Here is a 26,757-nt window from a genome sequence, read left to right as displayed (position 1 = left end):
CATGCTGTTGGGCAAACTCCAAATGTGATTTTTTCAATGACTTTTGCAATGACTTTTCTTTCTGGCCACTCTTCCATAAAGCCCCGCTCTGTGGAGTGTACAGCTTAAAGTGTTCCTATGGACAGATACTCCCATCTCCACTGTGGATCTTTGCAGCTCCTTCAGTGTTATCTTTGGTGTCTTTGTTGCATCTCTGATTAATGCCCTCCTTGCCTGGTCTGTGAGTTTTGGTGGACGGCCTTCTCTTGTCAGGTTTGTCATGGTGACATATTCTTTCCATTTTGCTATAATGGATTTAATGGTGCTCCCTGGAATATTCAAAGTTTGGGATGTTTTTTTTTTTTTTTTAATAACCCAACCCTGATCTATACTTCTCCACAACTTTGTCTCTGACCTGTTTGGAGTGCTCCTTGGTTTTCATGTTGCTTGCTTAGTGTTGCAGAGTCCGGGTCCTTCTGCAAAATGTTGTAATAAAACAATTTGCACTTTTAAAGTGGTAGGTGTGTTGTGTAAGTCAAATGGTGCTAACCGCCCAACAGTCCATTTTAATTCCAGCTTGTAATGCGACAAAACAGGACAAACACCAAGTGGGATGAATACTTTTGCAATAATTATTGACAGTAATTCAAGGTGACTAGTATTTTCTACTAATATGTTTGTAAATGTCTGAGAGTATATACGTAGTCAGCTCCAGAATTATTGGCATCCTTTGCAATGATAGTAAAGACGGTAGAGCTCTCACCCTGAAAGCCTTGCATTTAGCTTGTCGCTGTTCTTTGTTTGCTGCGTTCATCTCCACTGGTAGCCGTATTTAAAGTACAGTGAGCAGCACTTACCACTCAGCTCTTTCTTGCTGAGTCGTTTTCTCCTTTGAATATTCCACAACCTCCACCAACTACATTACTTGGCATGACACGGACATCCCCGTACTGACTGCTGACTGCAGCTTGTGTCAAAATGGCACGCTCAACCATCAGATTTAATCCTTGGCTCAGAGTCGGATAGAAAGTGGGTGCACAATTTTAAAAAATTTTATTATGGCGCTTCATAATAGAATTATACCGTAGGTGTTCGTGTCTGACAGGTCACTTTTAATTGGTTGAATTTATTCCACATACCAGTAATTCAGAAATGTAGGTGTGAAAAGTGCTGTACTTCAAATAAATAGATAACTATTTTTGTTTACGTTTAGATATTTGAATAGCTCACAAACGTCTTCCATCTTTTTCCCCGCTTCTATATGACGTCGATGTGGATAAGCTGAGTTGATGGGGTTAATGGTTTTGCCCAAGGGCCTGACAGTGGCAGCTTGGCAGTGCTGTGATTCTTCCCCCTGACTGTCTGATTAGTAACCCAAAATTTTTCACCCACTGAGCCACCATTTCCCCCCTCATCAAATACGTACAGCGCTAGTCAAAAGTTTGACTAGTACGTATTTGATGAGGGGGAAATTGTTTGAGCACTCCTGGTCTAACCTGATCCAAAGACCTGAGGGGTAAACATGGTGCGGCTGAAATCAATTAATTGCCCTATACCAGTAGAGCAGTGAATGCTTGGCTGCATCATGGTAGCTTTGTCCAGGCTATTCCCCTTATTCAGCTCTGGTCTCTGCAACATCTGGAGTGTAGTCTGGTCCTGCCCCTGCCTCTTCTGCCTCTGGGTGGGTACATGCCCTAGGCTAGCTGTGGCAGCCTCTCTAAACATGGATGGGACCCAGGTAGAGTTGGAACTTGTAATGTAACCCACAACAGGGATTGTACTATTTCACATGGCACCTGAAAGAGCTGGCTGTGCCACAGTTCAAGGACTTTGTTGACAGCTTTTGGGGCAATCAGGCAGAACCCCAGTTGACCCATGGCCAACTCTGTGGCACATATTCTGGCCAAAATGGTTAATCATGAGCACGTCACATGCCTGCTGGTAACTCCCAGGTTAGGCATTTGCTGTGTGTTGTGTAGCATGCACTGGTAATAGATTAGCCATTTTGCCGCTGCATCGAAGCAGTCCCTGTAGTTTGTAAATGTTGCTGCCTCTGTAAAGGAGCTGATTGACACACCAGTCCTGGCAATGGGATTCCTGGACGAGGATATGGACTGACTGACTCTTCCCAACTTGGCTTATCAGTGTAACCAGGTGTCAAGTCAAGTTTTTTATAGCGCTTTTAGCAATAGACATTGTCGCAAAGCAGCTTTACAGAATTTTAATGACTTTAAACTGTAGCTAATTTTATCCCTAATCTATCCCCAATGAGCAAGCCTGTGGCGACAGTGGCAAGGAAAAACTCTCTCAGACGACATGAGGAAGAAACCTCAAGAGGAACCAGACTCAAAAGGGAACCCATCCTCATTTCGGTGATAACAGACAACGTGATTATAACATTTTTTAACAGTTTTAACAAAAAGGTGTAAGTGGCTCTGCCTATGTGTTCAGATCAGCTTGAGTACTGGGGTCACTCTTCATACCTACTGCCGAATTAAACCATGGGTCGTGTGAGTCTGGTTTCAGAACCACACTAGCCAGTATGAGCAAAAATTTCCATTCCTGTGGCGCCTTTAGATCACCAGTTCAATGTACCTGCTCCAGTGTTCCTACACGTACAGGAGGGAGGGCACTCTCAAACTTCTGCTCAACCCCAGCGGGTCTCTGTGGTTCATATTTCTATATGGAGTTATCAATATCTGTGCTTATTAATCAGGATAATTCTACACAGTTCTATTCATTTTTATATTTTGGATTTTTTTAGCACGCATATCTCTGCTGTCCTCCACAGTTCTGTGCAGATGTGATGGAGGAGCTGGATGCTCTCCTCACTTTGGCTGTGGTGTGTAAAGAAGATGCTCTGCTCCCCGTGTGCTCCTGCTACATAGAGGTGTGTGGCCAGGTGACCTCAGCTCTCCTGACCAGGCTGGAAGAGAGGGCAAGGGAGGTTCCTCACGCCTCACCCCTCAAGAACCTTCCCACTATACTGGCCTCCAGCACTTATATCCACCATAGACTGGTTTACTACGAGAGCCAACTAGGGGACACCAATCGCATGTAAGTGGCTGCTTTGAAAGAGGTTACACATTCTGAACACACACAAACAAAATCCAACCATTTAAAAATCACAAAATCAAACCATACTTAATATGTTTGAGTAGAATTGATATAGTTGTTTATTAAAATCTTTGAGTTCTACTGTTATATATAAAATTATTCTATCTACACTCATGTGAGCAATCGCACGCTCTGATTGGCTACTCTACTGCTAGGCTATGAGCTCATATACCATAAGTAGAGAAAAACAAAATGGCGGCGCGTGTTGCTGAACCAACCGAGGGCGAAATAAAAACTCTACTCGAAAAACAAAACCACAAACAAAGGAATAAAAGTATTTGATGGTAAGAACCTTTTTTTTTTTTTTTAATTTTCCTTCAAAAATTATGATAGCATTTTTCACAAATTGCTACGGTCACTTCGCTGGTTTGTTTACATTCTAAACAGAAATTATTTTGTCAGACGTTTTGTCTGTATAAAGTTGTATAAAGTTTTCATTCATTGAATTTGCAAAAAAAATAATAAAAATGCTCTGTTTTTCAAAATCCAGTGAATGTGGATAGAATAAAACATTTATTCCGCTCAATCTCGTTGTACACGGCTTATAGCCATCAGCTCATATGCGACTCGATTTCGTGGAACAACTGTTCAATGTATACTATAAAGAATATAATTTATCTACAAATGAAATGGTGTTAAGACGTTCAGAATAAAATTAAAAAAAATATATGTGAAAAGGATATAGAGATCGCAATCAGTGCAAAGTATTTATTTCACTTTTAGGATTTTTAATTAAGTAATATATTAATTTAGTTAATGCATATATTAATCATATTAGTTATCAATTAAACAAATTACTTAATATTTTAATTCATTTTGCATTGCAACACGGTTGAATCCTTAAATATGATTGGTCAGAAGTTGTTAGTGCTATTTTTATATAACCACACGGCATGGACAGGAGCTCTGGCTGTAACATAAGCAGTAGGTTTATATTAAAGTCCTCATTCTCATACATGATCATCTCTATAGTAACGGCTCATTTACAGGGTGGGAACGTCACATAATGTATGTTATTTTTTTCGTGGGCCGGTTTCCATCAAATCCTGCGCTCTGATTGGCTGGCGAGCGGGTCTGTATCCTACGGTACGGACCCCGGTTACGGACCTCTGGCGACTCGCTCGTTCACAACAACAAACATAGTAGCAATTTTTGTCAACATTTATTTTCGCATTTCTCAGGAGAATAGCATTAATTTTACATCATGGATAGCGATAGCGACAGTGTTCACAGCGAAAGCGAGTTTTACTACCCTGAGGAAGAAGAAATAAAAGAAAACATTTCAGGAGAAAGCTAAAAACCTCTAACTGTTGCTAACGCCGAGCAAAAACATGGCTGAATCCTGAATGACTCCTATTTGTATAAATAGGGGACGACATAGGCGGCAAAATGTAGTCGTTTTCCTGCCATGGAAGTGCACTTGTATACCGAGGAGGAAGCAATTTGCATTACAGCCGTGAATGAGGATTCAAAATGGTGGCTCAGCTCGGTTTTCCCTTTCGGGCGCTCTCGTTTTCTGTTAGAATTTGGTAAAGAAAAAAATTGATATATTATTTACCAGCTTAAGGTCGGTCCGTATGGTGAAATACCGTGACCTCGGCCTTGAATACTGACCTCAGCCCAGAGGGCCTCGCTCAGTACTTTCAAGACCTCGGTCACGGTATTTCACCATACGGACCTCCCAGCTGGTAAATAACATACAGTATATGTACTGTGCAAAAGTCTTAGGTACCCTGTTTTTTTTTTGTTTGTTTGTTTTTTTCCATACAAACTTTGTTATAGATTTCTATTTTATGACTCCTACATTATCGAGTCAGTACAAAAACATTCTTGAGTCCAAACATTTGTTTTTCAGCACAAAATTAAATGTTACAGGAAAAAAAATTGTATCTGAGCAGCATATTACATAAGAGAGCACGTTTCAGATTAAAAAAGAAAACATAATGAAGGTTGCTGGGTTTTGGTGCAAAATGAAGAAGCGAGTGGGACAGTCAAAGTGTCCAGAAGAACTGTGGCTGGTTCTGTAAGACGCTCAGTAAAACCTACAGCTCATTTCCTGAAACTGCTATATTTTTTTAAACAAAGGGTCGTCTCACACTAAATACTGACTTTGTTACCTCCACCAAGAAGGTTATGTTTTCGGTAGCGTTGGTTTGTTTGTTTGTTGGTTTGTCTGTTAGCAACATTACGGAAAAAGTAATGAACGGATTGCTCTGAAATTTTTTCCAGAGGTGTGACTGGGCACAAGTAACAATCCATTACATTTTGGCGGTGATCCGGATCACCTTCTGGATCCCGGATTTTTTTTAAAGGATTCTTGGCGGAGGTCTGCGCTCTCCGAGTGCTTTTCTAGTTTCATTTATTACGGCTTACTGATTCCTGTTTATAGTATTTTTTTTAATGTTGAAACATTTCATTTCATTATTTTTAAGCCATTTTTTCCGACACCGTTTCTTTACATTTGCCTAAGACTTTTGCACAGTGCTGTATGATGAATAATAAACAGATTAAAAACAACTCGTTGAACGAAGTATAAGGTGTAATCATTACAACGGTGTTTTGGGTCCACTGTAGGTTACAAAAATGGAGCTGAGGCGGGTGGTAATGTTCTTAAAAAAAAAAACAGCTCAATTTCTAAAATTCAATTCATACATTTATGAGAAAAATCTCAGATCACATATTTATGAGGAAAAAACCCTCTCACACTTTCTGGCTGCAGTGCATTCTGGGAAATGTAGGAGAAAATCTCGTAGCGCTTTATTCTTTAATATTCGAGCATGATCGAGAAGGAAAGACTTCATTTCCTATAACTCTCAGCTCAGCTGTTTCAAAGTAACAGAGATTTGGGCAGATGAGAAGGATCTACGCACTGAAAGTAACAGGAAATGGCTTTTGTATAATAATTATACATTTATAAACAACTAAGAAGAAAGGGACACAGATAAACAAGCCTGTGCCTTTTATACATTCATCTCCCATTGCATCCAGGAAGCACAATGATCAATCACATACCCCCTGGCTTCCTGGCTGCAGTGCATTCTGGGAAATGTAGTTGAAAATGTCAAGTGCTTTAGTCTTTGACATTCATTGGCCACTTTAATAGGAACTTGTTCTTGATTCTGTTCTTGGCTGCAGGAGTGGAACCCATTGTGGTCTTCTGCTGTTGCATGCTGAGATGCTTTTCTGCTCACCATGGTTGTAAAGAGTTGCTATGAGTTACTATATCCTTCCTGGCAGCTCGAACCAATCTGGCCGTTTTCCTCTGACCTCTCTTATCAACAAGGCATTTGTTTCCACCCATAGAACTGTCGCTCACTCACTCACTCAATGTTTTTTGCACCATTCTATGTGAACTCTAGAGACTGTTGTGTATGAAAACCCCAAGAGATCAGCAGTTTCTGAAATACTCAAATAAACCAGTCCATTTGGCTCAAACCAACACCCACAGTGCCACAGTGAAAGAAAGTCACACTTTGAGATCACATTGTTCCCCGTTCTGATGTTTGAAGTGAACATTAACTGAAGCTCTTGATTTGTAGCTGCATGATTTTATGAATTGTGCTGCTCTCAAGGGATCAGCTGATTAGAGAACTGCGTAAAGCAGCAAGTGGATGGGGGTTCCTAATGCAGTGGCCGGTGAGTGTATATTGCGTGATTGAGGAGGAAAGGCTGGATTTCCTACAACTTTTGATTCAATATCGGGGGGTTCCATAAATTTCCAATTTTAATCTCAGAAATTCTAGGTTTTTCCTTCGGATATGACCCCCTCCTCAACTTCATGTTATTATTATTCATCTCATCTCATTATCTCTAGCCGCTTTATCCTGTTCTACAGGGTCGCAGGCAAGCTGGAGCCTATCCCAGCTGACTACGGGCGAAAGGCGGGGTACACCCTGGACAAGTCGCCAGGTCATCACAGGGCTGACACATAGACACAGACAACCATTCACACTCACATTCACACCTACGCTCAATTTAGAGTCACCAGTTAACCTAACCTGCATGTCTTTGGACTGTGGGGGAAACCGGAGCACCCGGAGGAAACCCACGCGGACACGGGGAGAACATGCAAACTCCGCACAGAAAGGCCCTCGCCGGCCACGGGGCTCGAACCCGGACCTTCTTGCTGTGAGGCGACAGCGCTAACCACTACACCACCGTGCCGCCTATTATTATTATTATTATTGTTGTTGTTGGGCGGCACAGTGGTGTAGTGGTTAGCGCTGTCGCCTCACAGCAAGAAGGTCCTGGGTTCGAACCCCGTGGTCGGCGAGGGCCTTACTGTGCGGAGTTTGCATGTTCTCCCCGTGTCCGCGTGGGTTTCCTCTGGGTGCTCCGGTTTCCCCCACAGTCCAAAGACATGCAGGTTAGGTTAACTGGTGACTCTAAATTGACCGTAGGTGTGAATGTGAGTGTGAATGGTTGTCTGCGTCTATGTGTCAGCCCTGTGATGACCTAGCGACTTGTCCAGGGTGTACCCCGCCTTTCGCCCGTAGTCAGCTGGGATAGGATCCAGCTTGCCTGCGACCCTGTAGAAGGATAAAGCGGCTACAGATAATGAGATGAGATTATTGTTGTTATTATTTATTTATTTATTTATTTATTTATTTATTGCCTCCAATGGGCCTAATACTACACTGTAAATCACTGATGTGGTGAAGTTTATAACTATAGATTATTTGTTGTTCTTGTTGTTAGTTCACCTACAGAGTTACTTTTTGAGAACATACAGATCTCACAGACTAAAATATCATTTTGATCTGTTGACCTGCTGTCGATCCTTGAAAGATCTCGGTGGTGATTTGAATCTGCTGTTGAATTCCGCTGTTAAAATGACCTGTTTACTCCCACAATAAAAAATAACATATTTTACCTGAGATGGAAAGCATATGAGAAATGAACGGATGGGCAAACAGCAAGGCGTTTTATTGATTAGATAGATGTTTTAGGTCGACTTTAACCTTTCCACCCTTATCTACGGAGGGTTTCAAAACTCACAGATGCACTCAACATTAAATCCTGTTCAATTCTGCATTCTATAAAACAACAACAAAAACCATAAATTGAACAGCACATTAAAAAGAGAGAGAGAGAGAGAGAGAGTTCTGTCTGGAAAGTTGCATAATGTACATAAAACAAGAGACATTTGTGATGGGGAGCTTCTCAATTTATAGTTTGTCCACTGGGTTTTTCCCAGCCAAGGAGATCGTCAGGCCGTTGCCAGAAATACTAAAATGCCGTAATTGGATTGTAAAGAATCAGAGCGGGACCTGCGTGAGCCTGCGAGTCCTGACAGAACTATTTATCTGCAAAGGATGTGTGTTTGTTCAAAAACAGATGTTAGCTTGCAAAGAGCCAAAGGGAGGGAGAGAGAGAAATTAAATACAGAAACGGAATGGGAGAGAGTGATTGATTCAGACAGCACACGTGGCCTTATGATTTGAGAGCGGGTAAGAGAGATGGTGGGAAAGTGGGACGGAGAGGAAGTACAGAGGTGACGAATGATTGGCAGGTAATAATCGGGGCCATTTGCTGATATTAATCACTTAATGGCACTTTGACCCATGAAATGCATGCCTTCTTAAACCTGGCCCTTACGGCTTTGATGTGTCTGACTGCAGGCCTCTGACTCTGCTGCCCGTCCAGAGGAGTCAGGAAGTGACGGAGGCCGTTCACGAGCATCTGACCAGCTACTGCGTCCACGTGTGTGCCACCAGCATTCTGCAGGATGCCGAGAGTCACTACTGGGCGGACGACAATTCATTTTATGAGGTATGGGTGGCACAAGCGCTTTTGGCATGAGATGAGTGAATGAGTGCAGTGTGATGATGAGAAAGAAATCATTATTTATTTCATTTTATTGATAAAAAGTTAGATATTATAATCAATGAATATTTAATGTAACACAGAATTAAAATCGTTCATTTTTTTTTTTTTAAAAGGGAACTCCACAATAGCGCCAATGCACACACCATAATAAAGTTGCTTTGACTGTTCTCATTGTGACTGTTCCAGTGGTTTCTCAATTTGCCAGAAAATAGACTAATACTAGAACCGCAAGGCCTGCTGGTTCATATCACATTTGAGCCAGTTCTTGTCGTCGTCCCCCCCCGGAGGGAACTCCTCTTTTGGTCCTGTGATCTAAAACCAGAAAGTATTTGCATTAGGGCACAATGTTCAGACGTGGGTGCGACGATCATGACAATCGTATCTGTGTTTAGCATTTACTGTTCACGTGTATAGAAGGAAACGTTGCCACATCTGCATACTGTTAGTGAGAACGTTTTTTCTTTTCCCCCAATGCTTCTAGAATAATCTACGTTATTGTTTGTCATGACCTCCTTCTCGCATCCCCAATGTGTAACCGAAGGCAAAATTGCACCAGACCATCTGTACAGGAGCAGTCCTTTACGGTGGTCCTAAAACGTATGCCTCCATTAAGGTCTAACCAGACAGTGAACACACACACAACCTTTGTAGGTTGTAGGGCAGACAGGCCTGCTGTGTGCAGGTGTGAGACTGACTGCCCGCGTCTGGGCCCCTGTTGACCCTGAGCCCCGTTCCCTCCTCCCGCCATCTCTCTTTCCTTCTGTCCCTCCATGAATCCACTTCCTCCAATGCCAGGGGGTCAGAGCTCCCTCCGAGTGCTTGTCCGGCGTGTTCGCATGCGCCGCTCTCAGTGGCTGCTTGCTTAGCTTGGCTGTAGTGCAGCTCGTCCCAGTCCTCATTAGATGTTGAACATGGCTGTTACTAATCTGTGTTTGGTCACACTGTGAACTGGGAGTGCTGTTTCCTCCCTGCCTGAAAGTAATTAGACTCAAAGGAAATCTTTTTTTTTTCTTTTTAAATTCCCAGACTCTCTCTTATTCTCTCTGCATACCCATAACTCTTTTCTCATCACACAGCGCTCTGCTATCAACCTTGACCTAACCCTTTGCATGAGCAAGGTTTGTGTTTCTGTCATTTTAGCTGTGCGTGTGTTTGTGTTGGGTGACGTTCTGAGGATTTCTGATGCTTTCTCCAGATCAGGCCTTCGATACGCCTTGTGTCTCAGCGGGAATGAAGGGGCCAGGTGTGGCGTGCAGGTGGTCCGAGCGTGAGCCTCAGAGATACCGGCCTCTTGCGTTTGCATATTATTATTATTTTTTTCCTGTTTTCACTTCCCTTGTTCTCTTCTTTCTCACTCATCCTCTTCAAGTCTTCGCTCAGTCTTCCATGCTTCCTGTAGTTTAATCTCGAAATTGAGATTGTTTTACATTGCCTTTTTATTTCCTCCGCTCTCCTCCTCCTCCCTTTCTGAACAGGGTGAAAGGTGTTCCTTCTCTATCCAGATGTGGCACTATTTCCTCTCAGCGCTGCGCAGTGACCTGTGGAGCACCGTTTCCCCGCTGTTGGCCAAGCAGACCCTGGCGCAGGTGTTGGCACAGACTCTCGAGCTCCTGCTTCAGCGATACTCCAGAGCTCAACCCTCCTACAAAAGACACCCTCAGATCAGGTACCAGACAGCGAGTCATCCTTAACTGTCCTTAAAATCACCTGGCAAACTCATCACACATGGTTATGACCTTCCACAGACATATTCGAGATCTTTTGATCATGTTTTACCATCTGGTTTTATGTCTCCAGGCTTGTCAGGGATAGAAGATAGACCAGATATAACAAATGGTTCTTATTGTTAATGTTACTATTGTTTCAGAAAAACAGATTTTAAAGGAACAGGTCAACTTCTGGACGTAATTTCTTATCAACACCATTTGTTGTGTATCGGTGATTACTATAGATATTAAATTCGACACGTTCTACTGTAATGAGAAAAACACAGAGAGGCTTTTTAGTCTTTTATAAAGGGAGGCTCAGGGCAGATGTTTATGAGTCGTCAATAAATGTTTATGCACAATGCGTATTTTGTTTTTTGGGGTTTTTTTATCAGTCAAGTTCGATCATTATCCTGAAAAGATCAGAGACGGGACTAGGATCAGGATCAGAAGTGCTCTCGGTATTGAAATGTAACAGAACAGAGATGGGAATGATTAGTGTTTCTGCGTTAAGAGCAGAGTTATGTGGGTTTGATCATGCTTGGCTACCACATAACCCTACCGAAAGCGTAATACATTCTCTCACGTCTGACTCAATCCTTTACCTTAAGACCTTAATTTTTGGAGCATGACACTTGTACAGTTACACTGTGACACATTTGAAGTGTTCAGTCACGAGCTAAGCATTCATTATAACGAACCTTTGGACGTTTTTTCAGTAAAGGTTAACAATTTTCATTTATATTAATCACGCATCCAGTACAACTCCAGTCAATGATTTTGTTGAGAAGAGTCCGAGTTTCCCATTAAGGTCAGCTCTGGATTTGAGTTTCTGGAAATGTTCTATAGTTGTGATTGCATATGTAACTAAGCTTGATCGTAATCCAATGTGAAGGCCATCACCCGAAAACCACACACACGGCTACAGTCGAACTGTGTGCAGTCATCCGCGCCGCCTCGGCCAACTCGCCATATCTGCAGCGCCTCACGAAACACTAAGCTATCTGTCCAGCAGGAACTACAGGCTTAGCAGGCAGTGTTGCATGTTTTAGTGATTGCACAGGGCCTGTTCAAACAGGCTCTCTTTGTTAGCACGCTAACCCTAGTGCCTGGCTGTGGGCCCTGCTCGGTCATGCTCCACGGGGTCTGGGCCTTATCGAGGGGGGCTCGTGCGCTGCATTAGCACATAGTTAAAGTGGTTAAAGACTCGGCCAGAGCACGCTCTCCGTCTCCAGCCGGTGGGCGATGAGAAAGTGCAGAGCACCGAGAGGCCGTGGGGAGGAAAAAGGGAAGGAGAGGAAGACTGAAGAGGAAGGTGAGGATGGATGGAAGGTTTGTTTCACGTTTCCCCTGATGCGCATCGCTGCAAGGACACGCAGCTATGAGCTGCTGAGTGCAGACTGGGCTTCGAGTCTTTCACACAGATGGTCCTCTGAGAGCTTTCTTGTGCTCTCTCGCTCTCTCTCTTTCCTTCACTTTCCATCTGGGGGAGTGAGGGATGTTCATTGTAAAGCAGGGGAAGTTTGATATGGTGATGAAAAGTAAGGTTTGATGAAGGGATCTAAGTGGGTGTCTTGCCTGACCTTTCCTGAACCTGAGGTTGTGCTGACATATGAAATGTAGATAACACCTGAAGCATTTATATCAAGGTGGAAATACATCAGTGCTTTGGGAAACGTACAAGTAACGTATTTTCATTCTTAAGCGAGAATTATTAACGTAGCTTTATTGTAAAAACAAGATTTTCTCTGTTTTGGAAGTTTTAAAGGAGAACTGAAGTCATTTTTAAACTTGCTTTATTAACGTGTTATTCAATTCCGTTTTCGGTTTTAGTTACCTTATATCGTGACTCGTATTGGCAACTAATTGCAATTAAATATTATACTTATCGGCTTGTTCGATTTTTAGCCGTGTTGAATTTAGTCCGTTTGGTCTAAACGTGAAGTGTCAGCCAGGTGTCAGCGCTGCCATTTTGAAAACTGCTTTCCAAACTCAAAACAAGTTTAAATGACGATTACTGCCTACTTTTTTCAAACTTTCCTGGTTGCTATCAAAACAAACAAAACTTCCGGCTCGATTACGTCAGCATTCGAAAGAGGACGCGCGCGTCTTTTGACAACGTTGGCAAATGTCGGTCACTTCGATTTCCGCTGTACGTTTTACTTCCGTCCTACGATGTCTCGCACAGGTCTCAACGCATCTCGTTTACAGCCGTTGCTTTGACATATGGACTGATTATATTACAGAGCATATTTCAAACACTCATAACTTGCTATAGCAGCGACAAAATAGCGATCAAAAATGCATTCCGATATTTAATAAAATGAGATAAATAGAATTGTGATAATAAAAACTTTGGCTTTGGCTCTCCTTTAAGAAAATAAGGTGTTTGAGCAACATGGAGGAAGTATTAAGTCTGTACCAAGTGTTGATTCTTTAGATGAGATGAGATGAGAAAGATCTCCTCTCCCAATCAGAAATTATATCAAAATCACATGAAAGATGTAATTCAGTTTTCCCTTTGGTTTGAATGTATACATTCAGTGATACGTTCACGTCCTACTTATGGCCATATTTTGCAATTTGGGACACATGCATCTATCTAGTGAGACAGTAGAATCTAGTAAAGTCAACACTAACTCCACATGGCAAGTGTCCACCCAGTGTCTATCCTCTCCCGCCTCCTCAGACTGGACATCACAGCCATCCTGCTGTGTGTGGAGCAGCTGATATGGTCTGTATGTCACAGCGTGGAGGAACTTGTCGGACCAGAGCTGCCTTCAGAAACCTCCAGAACCTGGGTGTCCATCATCCACAGCCTGTGTAATCAACTCCTGAATGTGCTCATCATCCTCACCGCCCCTCTAACCGAGCTCTACAGGTATCAGAGACATCCCAGTTTTATTCTATCCACATTCACTGGATATGAGCAATCGTGCGCTCTGATTGGCTACTCTTTTACAAGGCTATCAGCTCATATACCGCGAGTAGAGAAAAATAAAATGGCAGAGCACATCAAGTCATATATATATATATATATATATATATATATATATATATATATATATATACACACACACAGTTAGGTCCATAAATATTTGGACAGAGACAACATTTTTCTAATTTTGGTTCTGTACATTACCACAATTAATTTTGAACAAAACAATTCAGATGCAGTTGAAGTTCGGACTTTCAGCTTTAATTCAGTGGGTTGAACAAAATGATTGCATAAAAATGTGAGGAACTAAAGCATTTTTGAAACACAATCCCTTCATTTCAGCGGCTTAAAAGTAATTGGACAAATTAAATAATTGTAAATAAAATGTTCGTTTCTAATACTTGGCTGAAAACCCTTTGTTGGCAATGACTGCCTGAAGTCTTGAACTCATGGACATCACCAGACGCTGTGTTTCCTCCTTTTTAATGCTCTCCCAGGCCTTTACTGCAGCGGTTTTCAGTTGCTGTTTGTTTGTGGGCCTTTCTGTCTGAAGTTTAGTCTTTAACAAGTGAAATGCATGCTCAATTGGGTTGAGATCAGGTGACTGACTTCACCATTCAAGAATATTCCACTTCTTTGCTTTAATAAACTCCTGGGTTGCTTTGGCTTTATGTTTTGGGTCATTGTCCATCTGTATTATGAAACGCCGACCAATCAGTTTGGCTGGATTTGAGCACACAGTATGTCTCTGAATACCTCAGAATTCATCCGGCTGCTTCTGTCCTGTGTCACATCAATAAACACTAGTGACCCAGTGCCACTGGCAGCCATGCATGCCCAAGCCATCACACTGCCTCTGCCGTGTTTTACAGATGATGTGGTATGCTTTGGATCATGAGCTATACCACGCCTTTGCCATACTTTTTTCTTGCCATCATTCTGGTCGAGGTTGATCTTGGTTTCATCTGTCCAAAGAATGTTCTTCCAGAACTGTGCTGGCTTTTTTAGATGTTTTTTTTTTTTAGCAAAGTCCAATCTAGCCTTTTTATTCTTGAGGCTTGCACTGTGCAGTGAACCCTCTGTATTTGCTTTCATGCAGTCTTCTCTTTATGGTAGATTTGGATATTGATACGCCTACCTCCTGGAGAGTGTTGTTCACTTGGTTGGCTGTTGTGAATGGGTTTCTCTTCACCATGGAAATTATTCTGCGATCATCCACCACTGTTGTCTTCTGTGGGCGTCCAGGTCTTTTTGCATTGATGAGTTCACCAGTGCTTTCTTTCTTTCTCAGGATGTACCAAACTGTAGATTTTGCCACTCCTAATATTGTAGCAATTTCTCGGATGGGTTTTTTTCTGTTTTCGCAGCTTAAGGATGGCTTGTTTCACCTGCATGGAGAGCTCCTCTGACCGCATGTTTTCTTCACAGCAAAATCGTCCAAATGCAAGCACCACACCTCAAATCAACTCCAGGCCTTTTATCTGCTTAATTGAGAATGACATAACGAAGGAATTGCCCACACCTGCCCATGAAATAGCCTTTGAGTCAATTGTCTAATTACTTTTGGTCCCTTTAAAAACAGGGTGGCACATGTTAAAGAGCTGAAACTCCTAAACCCTTCATCCAGTTTTAACGTGGATACCCTCAAATGAAAGCTGAACGTCTGGACTTTATGTCCATGTCCATTATATAACTATAACTTGAATATGTTTCAGTAAACAGGTAAAAAAACAAAATTTGTGTCAGTGTCCAAATATATATGGACCTAACTGTGTGTGTGTGTGTGTGTATATATATATATATATATATATATATATATATATATATATATATATAATTTTGTGATCAAGTATTTAAAAGAAACAGAAATAGCTAAAAGAATAGTTTTTTTTTTCTTTACCCCCAATATCTCCTGTTCCACACTCCAGCCCAGTTGGTGGCGGTGATGCACCTTTAAGTTGGTTGGCCAACAGCTAAAAAAAAAACCTAAAGAAGAAGAAAAATGGCGGCGCGTGTTGTTGAGCCAGCCAAGGACAAAATAAAAACTCTCCTCGAAAACAAACACAAATTGCTACTGTCATTTCGCCAGTTTGTTTACATTCTAAGTGGAAAAGATTTATCAAATTTGCAAAAAATAAAAATGCTCTGTTTCTCAAAATCCAGTGAATGTGGAAATAATAAAACAGTTATTCCGCTCAATCTCGTCGTACATGGTTTATAGCCGACTGAGTGCTACATGCCTCGTCGGCTATCAGCTCATGTACGACTCGATTTTGTGGAATAGCTGTTAATTAGCATCGTAGGATAATTATGATACTGTGCTGTCGAAAAAAAAATGATGCAATAGATTTTAAGTGTTTATCTGTGTATACACTTGGTTCTGTTTTGTTCTTTCCGATGTGTTATCTAGAACTTTCCAGAATGGATTTAGTGAAGAGTCTTCCACCACTCCAGCAGATGGACACACTAAGCATGCTCCTTTCTGGCTAAATATCTTCAACCCTACACTCTTCCCACTGGATCAGCCGAGGTATTGGATACCATGAATTAACGAATTAAAATATCCTAATTCATAAAACAGTGCTTCTTAAATTGCAAAACATTCGACATAGAATTTTTTTTTTAAACGAATAAGCTATGTAGAAATGAGTAGAATGCTGAGAAAAGGTGCAGGCTACCATCATGCATGATAACCAGTCCGTTCTTATCTGTATCCATGTGTGAAGCTTGCATCTCAGAACAGCAGTCCAGAGTTTAGAAGTGATTATTAAAAAAAAAAAGTTTTCCAGCCGCTGAGCTGTGAGCGATTCTCAGGAGTATTTGCAGAATCAGCTAAAGTGATGTGATGTGATGTGATGAGGACTGTACTACTTCAGGATATCAGCAAGATGTGCAGAAACTTACTGATTTTAAAATATTAAACGTACAGCAGGGTGGCACGGTGATGTAGTGGTTAGCGCTGTCGCCTCACAGCAAGAAGGTCCGGGTTCGAGCCCCGTGGCCGGTGAGGGCCTTTCTGTGCGGAGTTTGCATGTTCTCCCCGTGTCCGCGTGGGTTTCCTCTGGGTGCTCCGGTTTCCCCCACAGTCCAAAGACATGCAGGTTAGGTTAACTGGTGACTCTAAATTGACCGTAGGTGTGAATGTGAGTGTGAATGGTTGTCTGTGTCTATGTGTCAGCCCTGTGATGACCTGGCGACTTGTCCAGGGTGTACCCCGCCTTTCGCCTGTAGTCAGCTGGGATAGGCTCCAGCTTTATCCTGTAGAACAAAAACAAAAAAATGTATGAAAACTCTGTAATTGTAATTAAATACAAGTAATTATAAACATCCTGGCAAGCATAATGATTCAACATGATGAGTGTCATTTGATTTGCTTTTGCAGATTGCACAGAGAAAAGTGGTGTACACACACACACACGCGCACACATGCACGCACAAATAAATTGCGCATTACTCCTGCGAGCAGGCCCCCTGGCTTTACTGTGCTAATTCAGACCAGATGCCGATGCCACTGTTGGTCATGGTCTTTATGCTGATGTGCACTGTGCTTTTTCACTTAGGGTGTGAAAGGCTGAATCCGAGCCATAGGAGGCCTGAGAAACTGGGGCGAATGTCAGGTTGTCTGACATCACCCTCCACGCACTCTCTCGCCCCTGCACCCGTGTGATATCATTCAGCATTGTGATCACACAAATCACCTACAAGCCTGGCTCCCATTGGCCTGAAGGACTGAAATTAGTTTAGTTTTATTACCTTGTCAGCTTTTTGCATGCCTCTGTATGTCCGAGCCTCTCAGAGGCCCGACGGTGGGGGCCATGCAGCTGCCGGGCAACTCAAATCAAACTTTCCCTTCGGTGAACAGCCTGTTTTGATTATTTAATAAAATAATAATAAAAGGGTAAGGAGAATATAGATAAATCAAACCATGTTGTGACATATAGAAAGTCTCTGACTTAGTGTTTTGGGATGTGTGTGTGAGTGTGAGAGAGAGAAACCTGACCCTGTAGTGCAGCTCTTGGATTTATTGTAACTGTTGGACTATATCTGCTGGATTTGCAGCCTCATGACACCATAAATCGCTTGCGCTGGACTGAAGTGCAGCGTTCATCTCTCTGGCAGCAGGCCGCACCATGTTGTCCTCATGTTAGTGATTCAGCAGCTCTGCTCTATTTTAGTCCATTGTGTGTGTGTGTGTGTGTCTGCCATTCACTTGTTAGTAATTAAGGAGGGGAAGAGCTTTCAATTTTCAGAGATAACAAAAAAAAACCACGAAAAAAGAAAAACTATTTTTCATGTAATAATAATAATAATCTTGTGCATTTCTTCTATACTTAATTTGGATTCTCTCCAAATGTTCAACGTACTGTCAAACCCTCTCTGTCCCGCTGGTTTCCACACTCACAGCTTTAACGAGCAAACATATTAGATACAAGCTGGCAGAATCAGACATTTAAAGAAAGGCCCGGGGCTGAGTTAGAGTACATTCTGTATTTAGTGTAACAAGATAAGTGTGTGTGTGTGTGTGAGAGAGAGAGAAAGACACCTGTTGTCAGATGGCTATACTGATTAGTTTCTATCTTTGTGTTGTTACAGGGGTGGGTCGGAAAGTGAAAGCTCGACTCTGTGTCTGTTGAACATAGTGATCTCAGGACCTGGCTTCTCTCCGGCTTTGCTCCTGCAGGCTATACTGCACCATGACTGCCTCCTGCTGCGCCTGCTGATCTCCCATTCCTGTATGAGTCTTATGATGTTATGATCTTATGCAACCTCACAGTACACTGAGACGAGTGAGCTGACTGCCCTGTTCTGCCAGGTCTAGCATCGCTTTAATTGACAGGGGGAGAGGAATGGCATCTTACACACCCACGCTATCAAAAATTGATATTATTTGAGATGTAAATATCCCAGAAACTACATAGTCCAGGCAAATGAAACTGAACAGGCGTAATGTTGAGCAATATAAGATTTATTCCTCAAAATTTGAATGAGAGATTCAAAGGTATGTGGATTCCATGAACGATTTCACAAATTTTCAATATTCGTGCCGCCTGAGACACACACACACACACACGGCCTTCCTCTTTGAACTTTGTGTGCCATGTCCAAATCTGCATTGCAGTTGGTGCATTTTTAGAGAATCCTCTCATAAACCCACGCTGCACTGTCTTGTTCGACTGTGTTCGAGCGCACTCTAACACACAAAACGCCTTTTCTTTTCCAGTCAATGGCACTTCTATACCTAAAAAGATAAAAACACTCAACATTAAAGATAAAATTTTGACCTGTTTCCACACATGCTGTTAAAATTTGAGGTTAATTGAACGAGAATTGGCAAAGTTATTAGATTGTGAAATGATATCAAATTTTTTGAAACACCCCGTGGACATGTATATCAAGTACTGCGTATATATAATGTATAGTCCTGTGCAAAAGTCTTAGGCACATGTAAAGAAATGCTGTCCATCAAAAATGGCTTGAAAAAAATAATGAAACTGTATGAAAAAATTATGTTTCAACATAAAAATACTATAAACAGGAATGAGTAAGCCATAATAAATGAAACAAAGTCAATATTTGGTGTGAGACGACCCTTTTCTTTAAAAGAAATAGTAGTCTGAGGTACAGTGAGTGCAGTTTTATGCGGAAATGAGCTGTAGGTTTTACTGAGCGTCTTACAGAACCAGCCGCAGTTCTTCTGGACACTTTGACTGTCACACTCGCTTCTTCATTTTGCACCAAAACCCAGTAGCCTTCATTATGTTTTCTTTTTTTATCTGAAAAGTGCTCTCTTATGTAATATACTGCTCAGATACAAACGTTTTTTTTTTCTGTAACATTTAATTTTGTGCTGGAAAACGAACATTTGGACTCTAAAATGTTTTTGTACTGACTTGATAATGTAGAAGTCATTAAATAGAAATCTATAACAAAGTTTGTATGGGAAAAAAAAGACTTTTGCACAGTACTGTGTGAATGTGTTTGTGTGTGTGTATATATGTATGTGCAGGTAGTCGTCGACTTGCGACCTATGCGACTTATGAACAATCGACTTTACGACCATCTGGTTATGACTGGCAAGTGTTTCCCAGCTGAGCTACCGGTAGCTGAGCGTACGACAGTTTCCGCCCCAGCTCCTGGCAGCGCCTCTCGCTGCGTACAACAGTTTCCGCCCCAGCTCCAGGCACATGCGCAGTCTCTCTCGCGCTCCCTCGCGCACTCTGTCATACAGTTTCCGCCCCAGCTCCTGGTTTATGAAACGAGCAAATCCTCCCGCCAGCCCGAGCGCTGCAACAGCTGATGATGACGTAGATGACCCACAGCCAAGCACCAGTGATGCCAGCGGTCACTAAATTTTGTATTTTGCTATGTTTTACATTTGTATTTTGGTATGTTTCAAACTAAAATGTTTTCTATTTTTCACACCTGTATTTCGTATTTTTTGCTTTGCACATATTAAACGAATTGTACTGTACACAGTGTAGTATGCAGTGTTTGACTTAAACCAAATAATGAGCCAAGGTAATGAAATAAGAAAATGTTGATAAAATAAGACTTTAAGATGATTACAATATCATTACACATCACAATAACTTGCGTTCATTTAACATAGGCCGACTTATGACCAGATCGGTTTACGACCGGTCAGTCGTAACCAAACGCGGTCGTAAGTCGACGACTACCTGTATATGTGTGTGTGTGTGTGTGTGTGTGTGTGTGTGTGTGTGTGTGTGTGTGTGTGTGTCTTATATATAATATGCACAACCGTTCAAAAGTTTGGGGTCACTTTGAAATGTCCTTATTTTTGAAAGAAAAGCACTGTTCTTTTCAATGAAGATCACTTTAAACTAATCAGAAATCCACTCTATACATTGCTAATGTGGTAAATGACTATTCTAGCTGCAAATGTCTGGTTTTTGGTGCAATATCTCCATAGGTGTATAGAGGCCCATTTCCAGCAACTCTCACTCCAGTGTTCTAATGGTACAATGTGTTTGCTCATTGCCTCAGAAGGCTAATGGATGATTAGAAAACCCTTGTACAATCATGTTAGCACAGCTGAAAACAGTTTAGCTCTTTAGAGAAGCTATAAAACTGACCTTCCTTTGAGCAGATTGAGGCTACGTTTACATTAGACCGTATCTGTCTCGTTTTCTTCGCAGATGCACTGTCCGTTTACATTAAAACGCCTGGAAACGCCGGGAAACGGGAATCCGCCAGCGTCCACGTATTCAATCCAGATCGTGTCTGGTCCGGTGCTGTGTAAACATTCAGAATACGCGGATACGCTGTGCTGAGCTCTAGCTGGCGTCTCATTGGACAACGTCACTGTGACATCCACCTTCCTGATTCGCTGGCGTTGGTCATGTGACGCGACTGCTGAAAAACGGCGCGGACTTCCGCCTTGTATCACCTTTCATTAAAGAGTATAAAAGTATGAAAATACTGCAAATACTGATGCAAATACTGCCCATTGTGTAGTTATGATTGTCTTTAGGCTTGCCATCCTTCCACTTCCAAGTGGTGTGTGATCCCAGCATATGTGCTGGGATCACACACACAGCGGCTCAGTCCCGAATCTTCACTCGTGTGCTCTGTGAGCTGCGCAGGGCCGGAGTGCGCACCCTCCAGAGGGCACTCGCTGTTCAGGGTGGAGTGATTTGGAGCGCAGGATGCCTGCGGAGCCGAGCGTATCCATGTATTGGCGTTGCTGTGTGCACGCGAATCGTGTATTGGTGTTGCTGTGTGCACACTAATCGTTTTAAAAACGTTAATCTGATGATCCGCTGATACGGTCGAATGTAAACATGGGCTGAGTTTCTGGAGCATCACATTTGTGGGGTCGATTAAATGCTCAAAATGGCCAGAAAAATGTCTTGACTATATTTTCTATTCATTTTACAACTTATGGTGGTAAATAAAAGTGTGACTTTTCATGGAAAACACAAAATTGTCTGGGTGACTCCAAACTTTTGAACGGTTTTGTTTGTGTGTGTGTGTGTGTATATATATATATATATATATATATATATATATATGGGCGGCACGGTGGTGTAGTGGTTAGCGCTGTCGCCTCACAGCAAGAATGTCCGGGTTCGAGCCCCGGGGCCGACGAGGGCCTTTCTGTGTGGAGTTTGCATGTTCTCCCCGTGTCCGCGTGGGTTTCCTCCGGGTGCTCCGGTTTCCCCCACAGTCCAAAGACATGCAGGTTAGGTTAACTGGTGACTCTAAATTGAGCGTAGGTGTGAATGTGAGTGTGAATGGCTGTCTGTGTCTATGTGTCAGCCCTGTGATGACCTGGCGACTTGTCCAGGGTGTACCCCGCCTTTCGCCCGTAGTCAGCTGGGATAGGCTCCAGCTTGCCTGCGACCCTGTAGAAGGATAAAGCGGCTAGAGATAATGAGATGATATATATATATATATATATATATATATATATATATATATATATATATGCGCACTATATCGGGATTTAGGAGTCATTTCGAATCCCTTTTGTGACTGCAGTAGGCTGCACTGTTAATCTTCTGAGGATGTGTGTGATGCCTGATGTTTGGTGCTGTTTAGACCTCCAGTTGTTCTGAAACATATTTGTCTCAGCATAGATGGGACATCTTAAGCTCTAAAATGTCATTAGTTAAGCCTTTATGACTAATATTTTGACTATAACAGTGTAGACAATCAGACACGCAGGTACCCACGGCACGGCAAACAACTGAGAGCAAACTAGCATAAAAATGAAATCAGTTATTGAATTTCCTGCCTTATTAATGAACTGGTTTTATTCTCATCCCTTATTTTGTTGCATTTGTCATAACTAGGTGGACAGATTAGCAGTGAACACTTAAGACCAGGCTAAAATGAGGAAGAATAGACATTCAGAAGTGCGACTACTCACTCCGCACAAAAGAGGAGTTTTCTCACTGAAACGGAAAAATGAGGGATAAAAACAACACAACAGAATGACACAAAACAGATCTTCGTTTTGAGACACAATAGTTTGAATTTGCAAGGTGGACAGTGATTGACAGTGGTCAATCACTTATGTTATTAGATGTTTAAAAAATTGTAAGCTAGCTAGCATTGAAATGAGGGGCTAGTCATGCTAGCAAGGCGTAATACTGTAGCTAATTACCTCACAGTAGCATCAAAGAAGGCTGGAATCATGATAAAGGTTGACACTAAAGTGGATAAACATGAAAACTAGTCAGCTAGCTTCTTAGTTAGCTATTATCACTCTTTATAAAACGAAGCATAAAAATTAATCTGTAAAGTGAAGAATAAAATGAAGTATTAAATAAACATCTGAAAGCTAGCGAGCTCACCAACACTGTAAACCGAACGGGGGTCTGAAAAAGTTCTTTTTTAAAGACGGACAATATACATTCGTGAGCGTAACCAAGTACGGTAGTGCTTGAAAGTTTGTGAACCCTTTAGAATTTTCTCTATTTCTGCATAAATACCTAAAACCTAAAACATCATTAGATTTTCACACAAGTCCTAAAAGTAGATAAAGAGAACCCAGTTAAACAAATGAGACAAAAATATTGTACTTGGTCATTTATTTCATCTCATCTCATTATCTCTAGCCGCTTTATCCTGTTCTACAGGGTCGCAGGCAAGCTGGAGCCTATCCCAGCTGACTACGGGCGAAAGGCGGGGTACACCCTGGACAAGTCGCCAGGTCATGGGCTGACACATAGACACAGACAACCATTCACACTCACATTCACACCTACGGTCAATTTAGAGTCACCAGTTAACCTAACCTGCATGTCTTTGGACTGTGGGGGAAACCGGAGCACCCGGAGGAAACCCACGCGGACACGGGGAGAACATGCAAACTCCGCACAGAAAGGCCCTCGCTGGCCACGGGGCTCGAACCCGGACCTTCTTGCTGTGAGGCGACAGCGCTAACCACTACACCACCATGCCGCCCACGGTCATTTATTTATTGAGGAAAATGATCCAATATTACATATCTGTGAGTGGCAAAAGTATGTGAACCTCTTGGATTAGCAGTTAATTTGAAGGTGAAATTAGAGTCAGATGTTTTCAATCAATAGGATGACAATCAGGTGTGAGTGAGCACCCTGTTTTATTTAAAGAACAGGGATCTATCAAAGTCTGATCTTCACAACACATGTTTGTGGAAGTGTATCATAGCACGAACAAAGGAGATTTCTGAGGACCTTAGAAAAAGCGTTGTTGATGCTCATCAGGCTGGAAAAGGTTACAAAACCATCTCTAAAGAGTTTGGACTCCACCAATCCACAGTCAGACAGATTGTGTACAAATGGAGGAAATTCAAGACCATTGTTACCCTCCCCAGGAGTGGTTGACCAACAAAGATCACTCCAAGAGCAAGGTGTGTAATAGTCAGCGAGGTCACAAAGGACCCCAGGGTAACATCTAAGCAACTGAAGGCCTCTCTCACATTGGCTAATGTTAATGTTCATGAGTCCACCATCAGGAGAACACTGAACAACAATGGTATGCATGGCAGGGTTGCAAGGAGAAAGCCACTGCTCTCCAAAAAGAACATTGCTGCTCGTCTGCATTTTGCTAAAGATCATGTGGACAAGCCAAAAGGCTATTGGAAAAATGTTTTGTGGACGGATGAGACCAAAATAGAACTTTTTGGTTTAAATGAGAAGCGTTATGTTTGGAGAAAGGAAAACACTGCATTCCAGCATAAGAACCTTATCCCATCTGTGAAACATGCTGGTGGTAGTATCATGGCTTGGGCCTGTTGTGCTGCATCTGGGCCAGGACGGCTTGCCATCATTGATGGAACAATGAATTCTACCAGTGAATTTTTTTAGTATATATATTTTGGGGCTTTTTTCACCTTTATTGGATAGGATAGTGTAGAGACAGAAAATGAGTGGGGGGGAGAGAGAGAGAGAGAGAGAGAGAGACGGGGAGGGATCGGGAAATGACCTCGGGTCGGAATCGAACCCAGGTCCCTGGGTTTATGGTATGGTGCCTTATCCACCTGAGCCGCGACACCCCCAGATACCGGTGAATTCGAAAGGAAAATGTCAGGACATCTGTCCATGAACTGAATCTCAATAGAAGGTGGGTCATGCAGCAAGACAACGACCCTAAGCACACAAGTCGTTCTACCAAAGAATGGTTAAGAAGAAAGTTAATGTTTTGGAATGGCCATGTCAAAGTCCTGACCTTAATCCAGTTGAAATGTTGTGGAAGGACCTGAAGCGAGCAGTTCATGTGAGGAAACCCACCAACATCCCAGAGTTGAAGCTGTTCTGAACAGCGGAACGGGCTAAAATTCCTCCAAGCCGGTGTGCAGGACTGATCAACAGTTATCGGAAACGTTTAGTTGCAGTTATTGCTGCACAAGGGGGTCACACCAGATACTGAAAGCAAAGGTTCACATACTTTTGCCACTCACAGATATGTAATTTTGGATCATTTTCCTCAATAAATAAATTACCAAGTACAACCCCGATTCCAAAAAAGTTGGGACAAAGTACAAATTGTAAATTAAAACGGAATGCAATGATGTGGAAGTTTCAAAATTCCATATTTTATTCAGAATAGAACATAGATGTCATATCAAATGTTTAAACTGAGAAAATGTATCATTTAAAGAGAAGAATTAGGTGATTTTAAATTTCATGAAAACAACGCATCTCAAAAAAGTTGGGACAAGGCCATGTTTACCACTGTGAGACATCCCCTTTTCTCTTTACAACAGTCTGTAAACGTCTGGGGACTGAGGAGACAAGTTGCTCAAGTTTAGGGATAGGAATGTTAACCCATTCTTGTCTAATGGAGGATTCTAGTCGCTCAACTGTCTTGGGTCTTTTTTGTCGTATCTTCCGTTTTATGATGCGCCAAATGTTTTCTATGGGTGAAAGATCTGGACTGCAGGCTGGCCAGTTCAGTACCCAGACCCTTCTTCTACACAGCCATGATGCTGTAATTGATGCAGTATGTGGTTTGGCATTGTCATGTTGGAAAATGCAAGGTCTTCCCTGAAAGAGACGTCGTCTGGATGGGAGCATATGTTGCTCTAGAACCTGGATATACCTTTCAGCATTGATGGTGTCTTTCCAGATGTGTAAGCTGCCCATGCCACATGTACTAATGCAACCCCATACCATCAGAGATGCAGGCTTCTGAACTGAGCGCTGATGACAACTTGGGTCGTCCTTCTCCTCTTTAGTCTGAATGACACGGCGTCCCTGATTTCCATAAAGAACTTCAAATTTTGATTTGTCTGACCACAGAACAGTTTTCCACTTTGCCACAGTCCATTTTAAATGAGCCTTGGCCCAGAGAAGACGTCTGCGCTTCTGGATCATGTTTAGATACGGCTTCTTCTTTGAACTATAGAGTTTTAGCTGGCAACGGCGGATGGCACAGTGAATTGTGTTCACAGATAATGTTCTCTGGAAATATTCCTGAGCCCATTTTGTGATTTCCAATACAGAAGCATGCCTGTATGTGATGCAGTGCCGTCTAAGGGCCCGAAGATCACGGGCACCCAGTATGGTTTTCCGGCCTTGACCCTTATGCACAGAGATTCTTCCAGATTCTCTGAATCTTTTGATGATATTCTGCACTGTAGATGATGATATGCTCAAACTCTTTGCAATTTTATACTGTCGAACTCCTTTCTGATATTGCTCCACTGTTTGTCGGTGCAGAATTAGGGGGATTGGTGATCCTCTTCCCATCTTTACTTCCGAGAGCCGCTGCCACTCCAAGATGCTCTTTTTATACCCAGTCATGTTAATGACCTATTGCCAATTGACCTAATGAGTTGCAATTTGGTCCTCCAGCTGTTCCTTTTTTGTACCTTTAACTTTTCCAGCCTCTTATTGCCCCTGTCCCAACTTTTTTGAGATGTGTTGCTGTCATGAAATTTCAAATGAGCCAATATTTGGCATGAAATTTCAGAATGTCTCACTTTCGACATTTGATATGTTGTCTATGTTCTATTGTGAATACAATATCAGTTTTTGAGATTTGTAAATTATTGCATTCCATTTTTATTTACAATTTGTACTTTGTCCCAACTTTTTTGGAATCGGGGTTGTATAATATTTGTGTCTCATTTGTTTAACTGGGGTCTCTTTATCTACTTTTAGGACTTGTGTGAAACTCTGATGATGTTTTAGGTCATATTTATGCAGAAATATAGAAAATTCTAAAGGG

At 42.1% G+C, this 26,757-nt stretch overlaps 1 protein-coding gene across 5 annotated transcripts in view; it reads left to right on the top strand.

Annotated features, from left to right (window-relative positions):
• kiaa0825 (KIAA0825 ortholog) overlaps positions 1–26,757 on the top strand; it is a 297,880-nt gene that overhangs the window by 108,476 nt on the left and 162,647 nt on the right. For all 5 annotated transcript variants that reach the window (XM_060906939.1, XM_060906943.1, XM_060906940.1 and 2 more), the window contains 6 exons: positions 2,771–3,036; positions 8,718–8,868; positions 10,401–10,591; positions 13,321–13,512; positions 15,980–16,099; positions 18,163–18,302. In XM_060906939.1, coding sequence (XP_060762922.1) covers positions 2,771–3,036; positions 8,718–8,868; positions 10,401–10,591; positions 13,321–13,512; positions 15,980–16,099; positions 18,163–18,302 — 1,060 coding nt within the window. The remainder of the gene's footprint in view (positions 1–2,770; positions 3,037–8,717; positions 8,869–10,400; positions 10,592–13,320; positions 13,513–15,979; positions 16,100–18,162; positions 18,303–26,757) is intronic.

This window comes from Neoarius graeffei, chromosome 24 (genome assembly GCF_027579695.1).
Source record: "Neoarius graeffei isolate fNeoGra1 chromosome 24, fNeoGra1.pri, whole genome shotgun sequence".
In the NCBI taxonomy this organism is placed as follows: Eukaryota; Metazoa; Chordata; class Actinopteri; order Siluriformes; family Ariidae; genus Neoarius; species Neoarius graeffei.
This window is presented reverse-complemented; position numbering and strand designations above follow the sequence as displayed.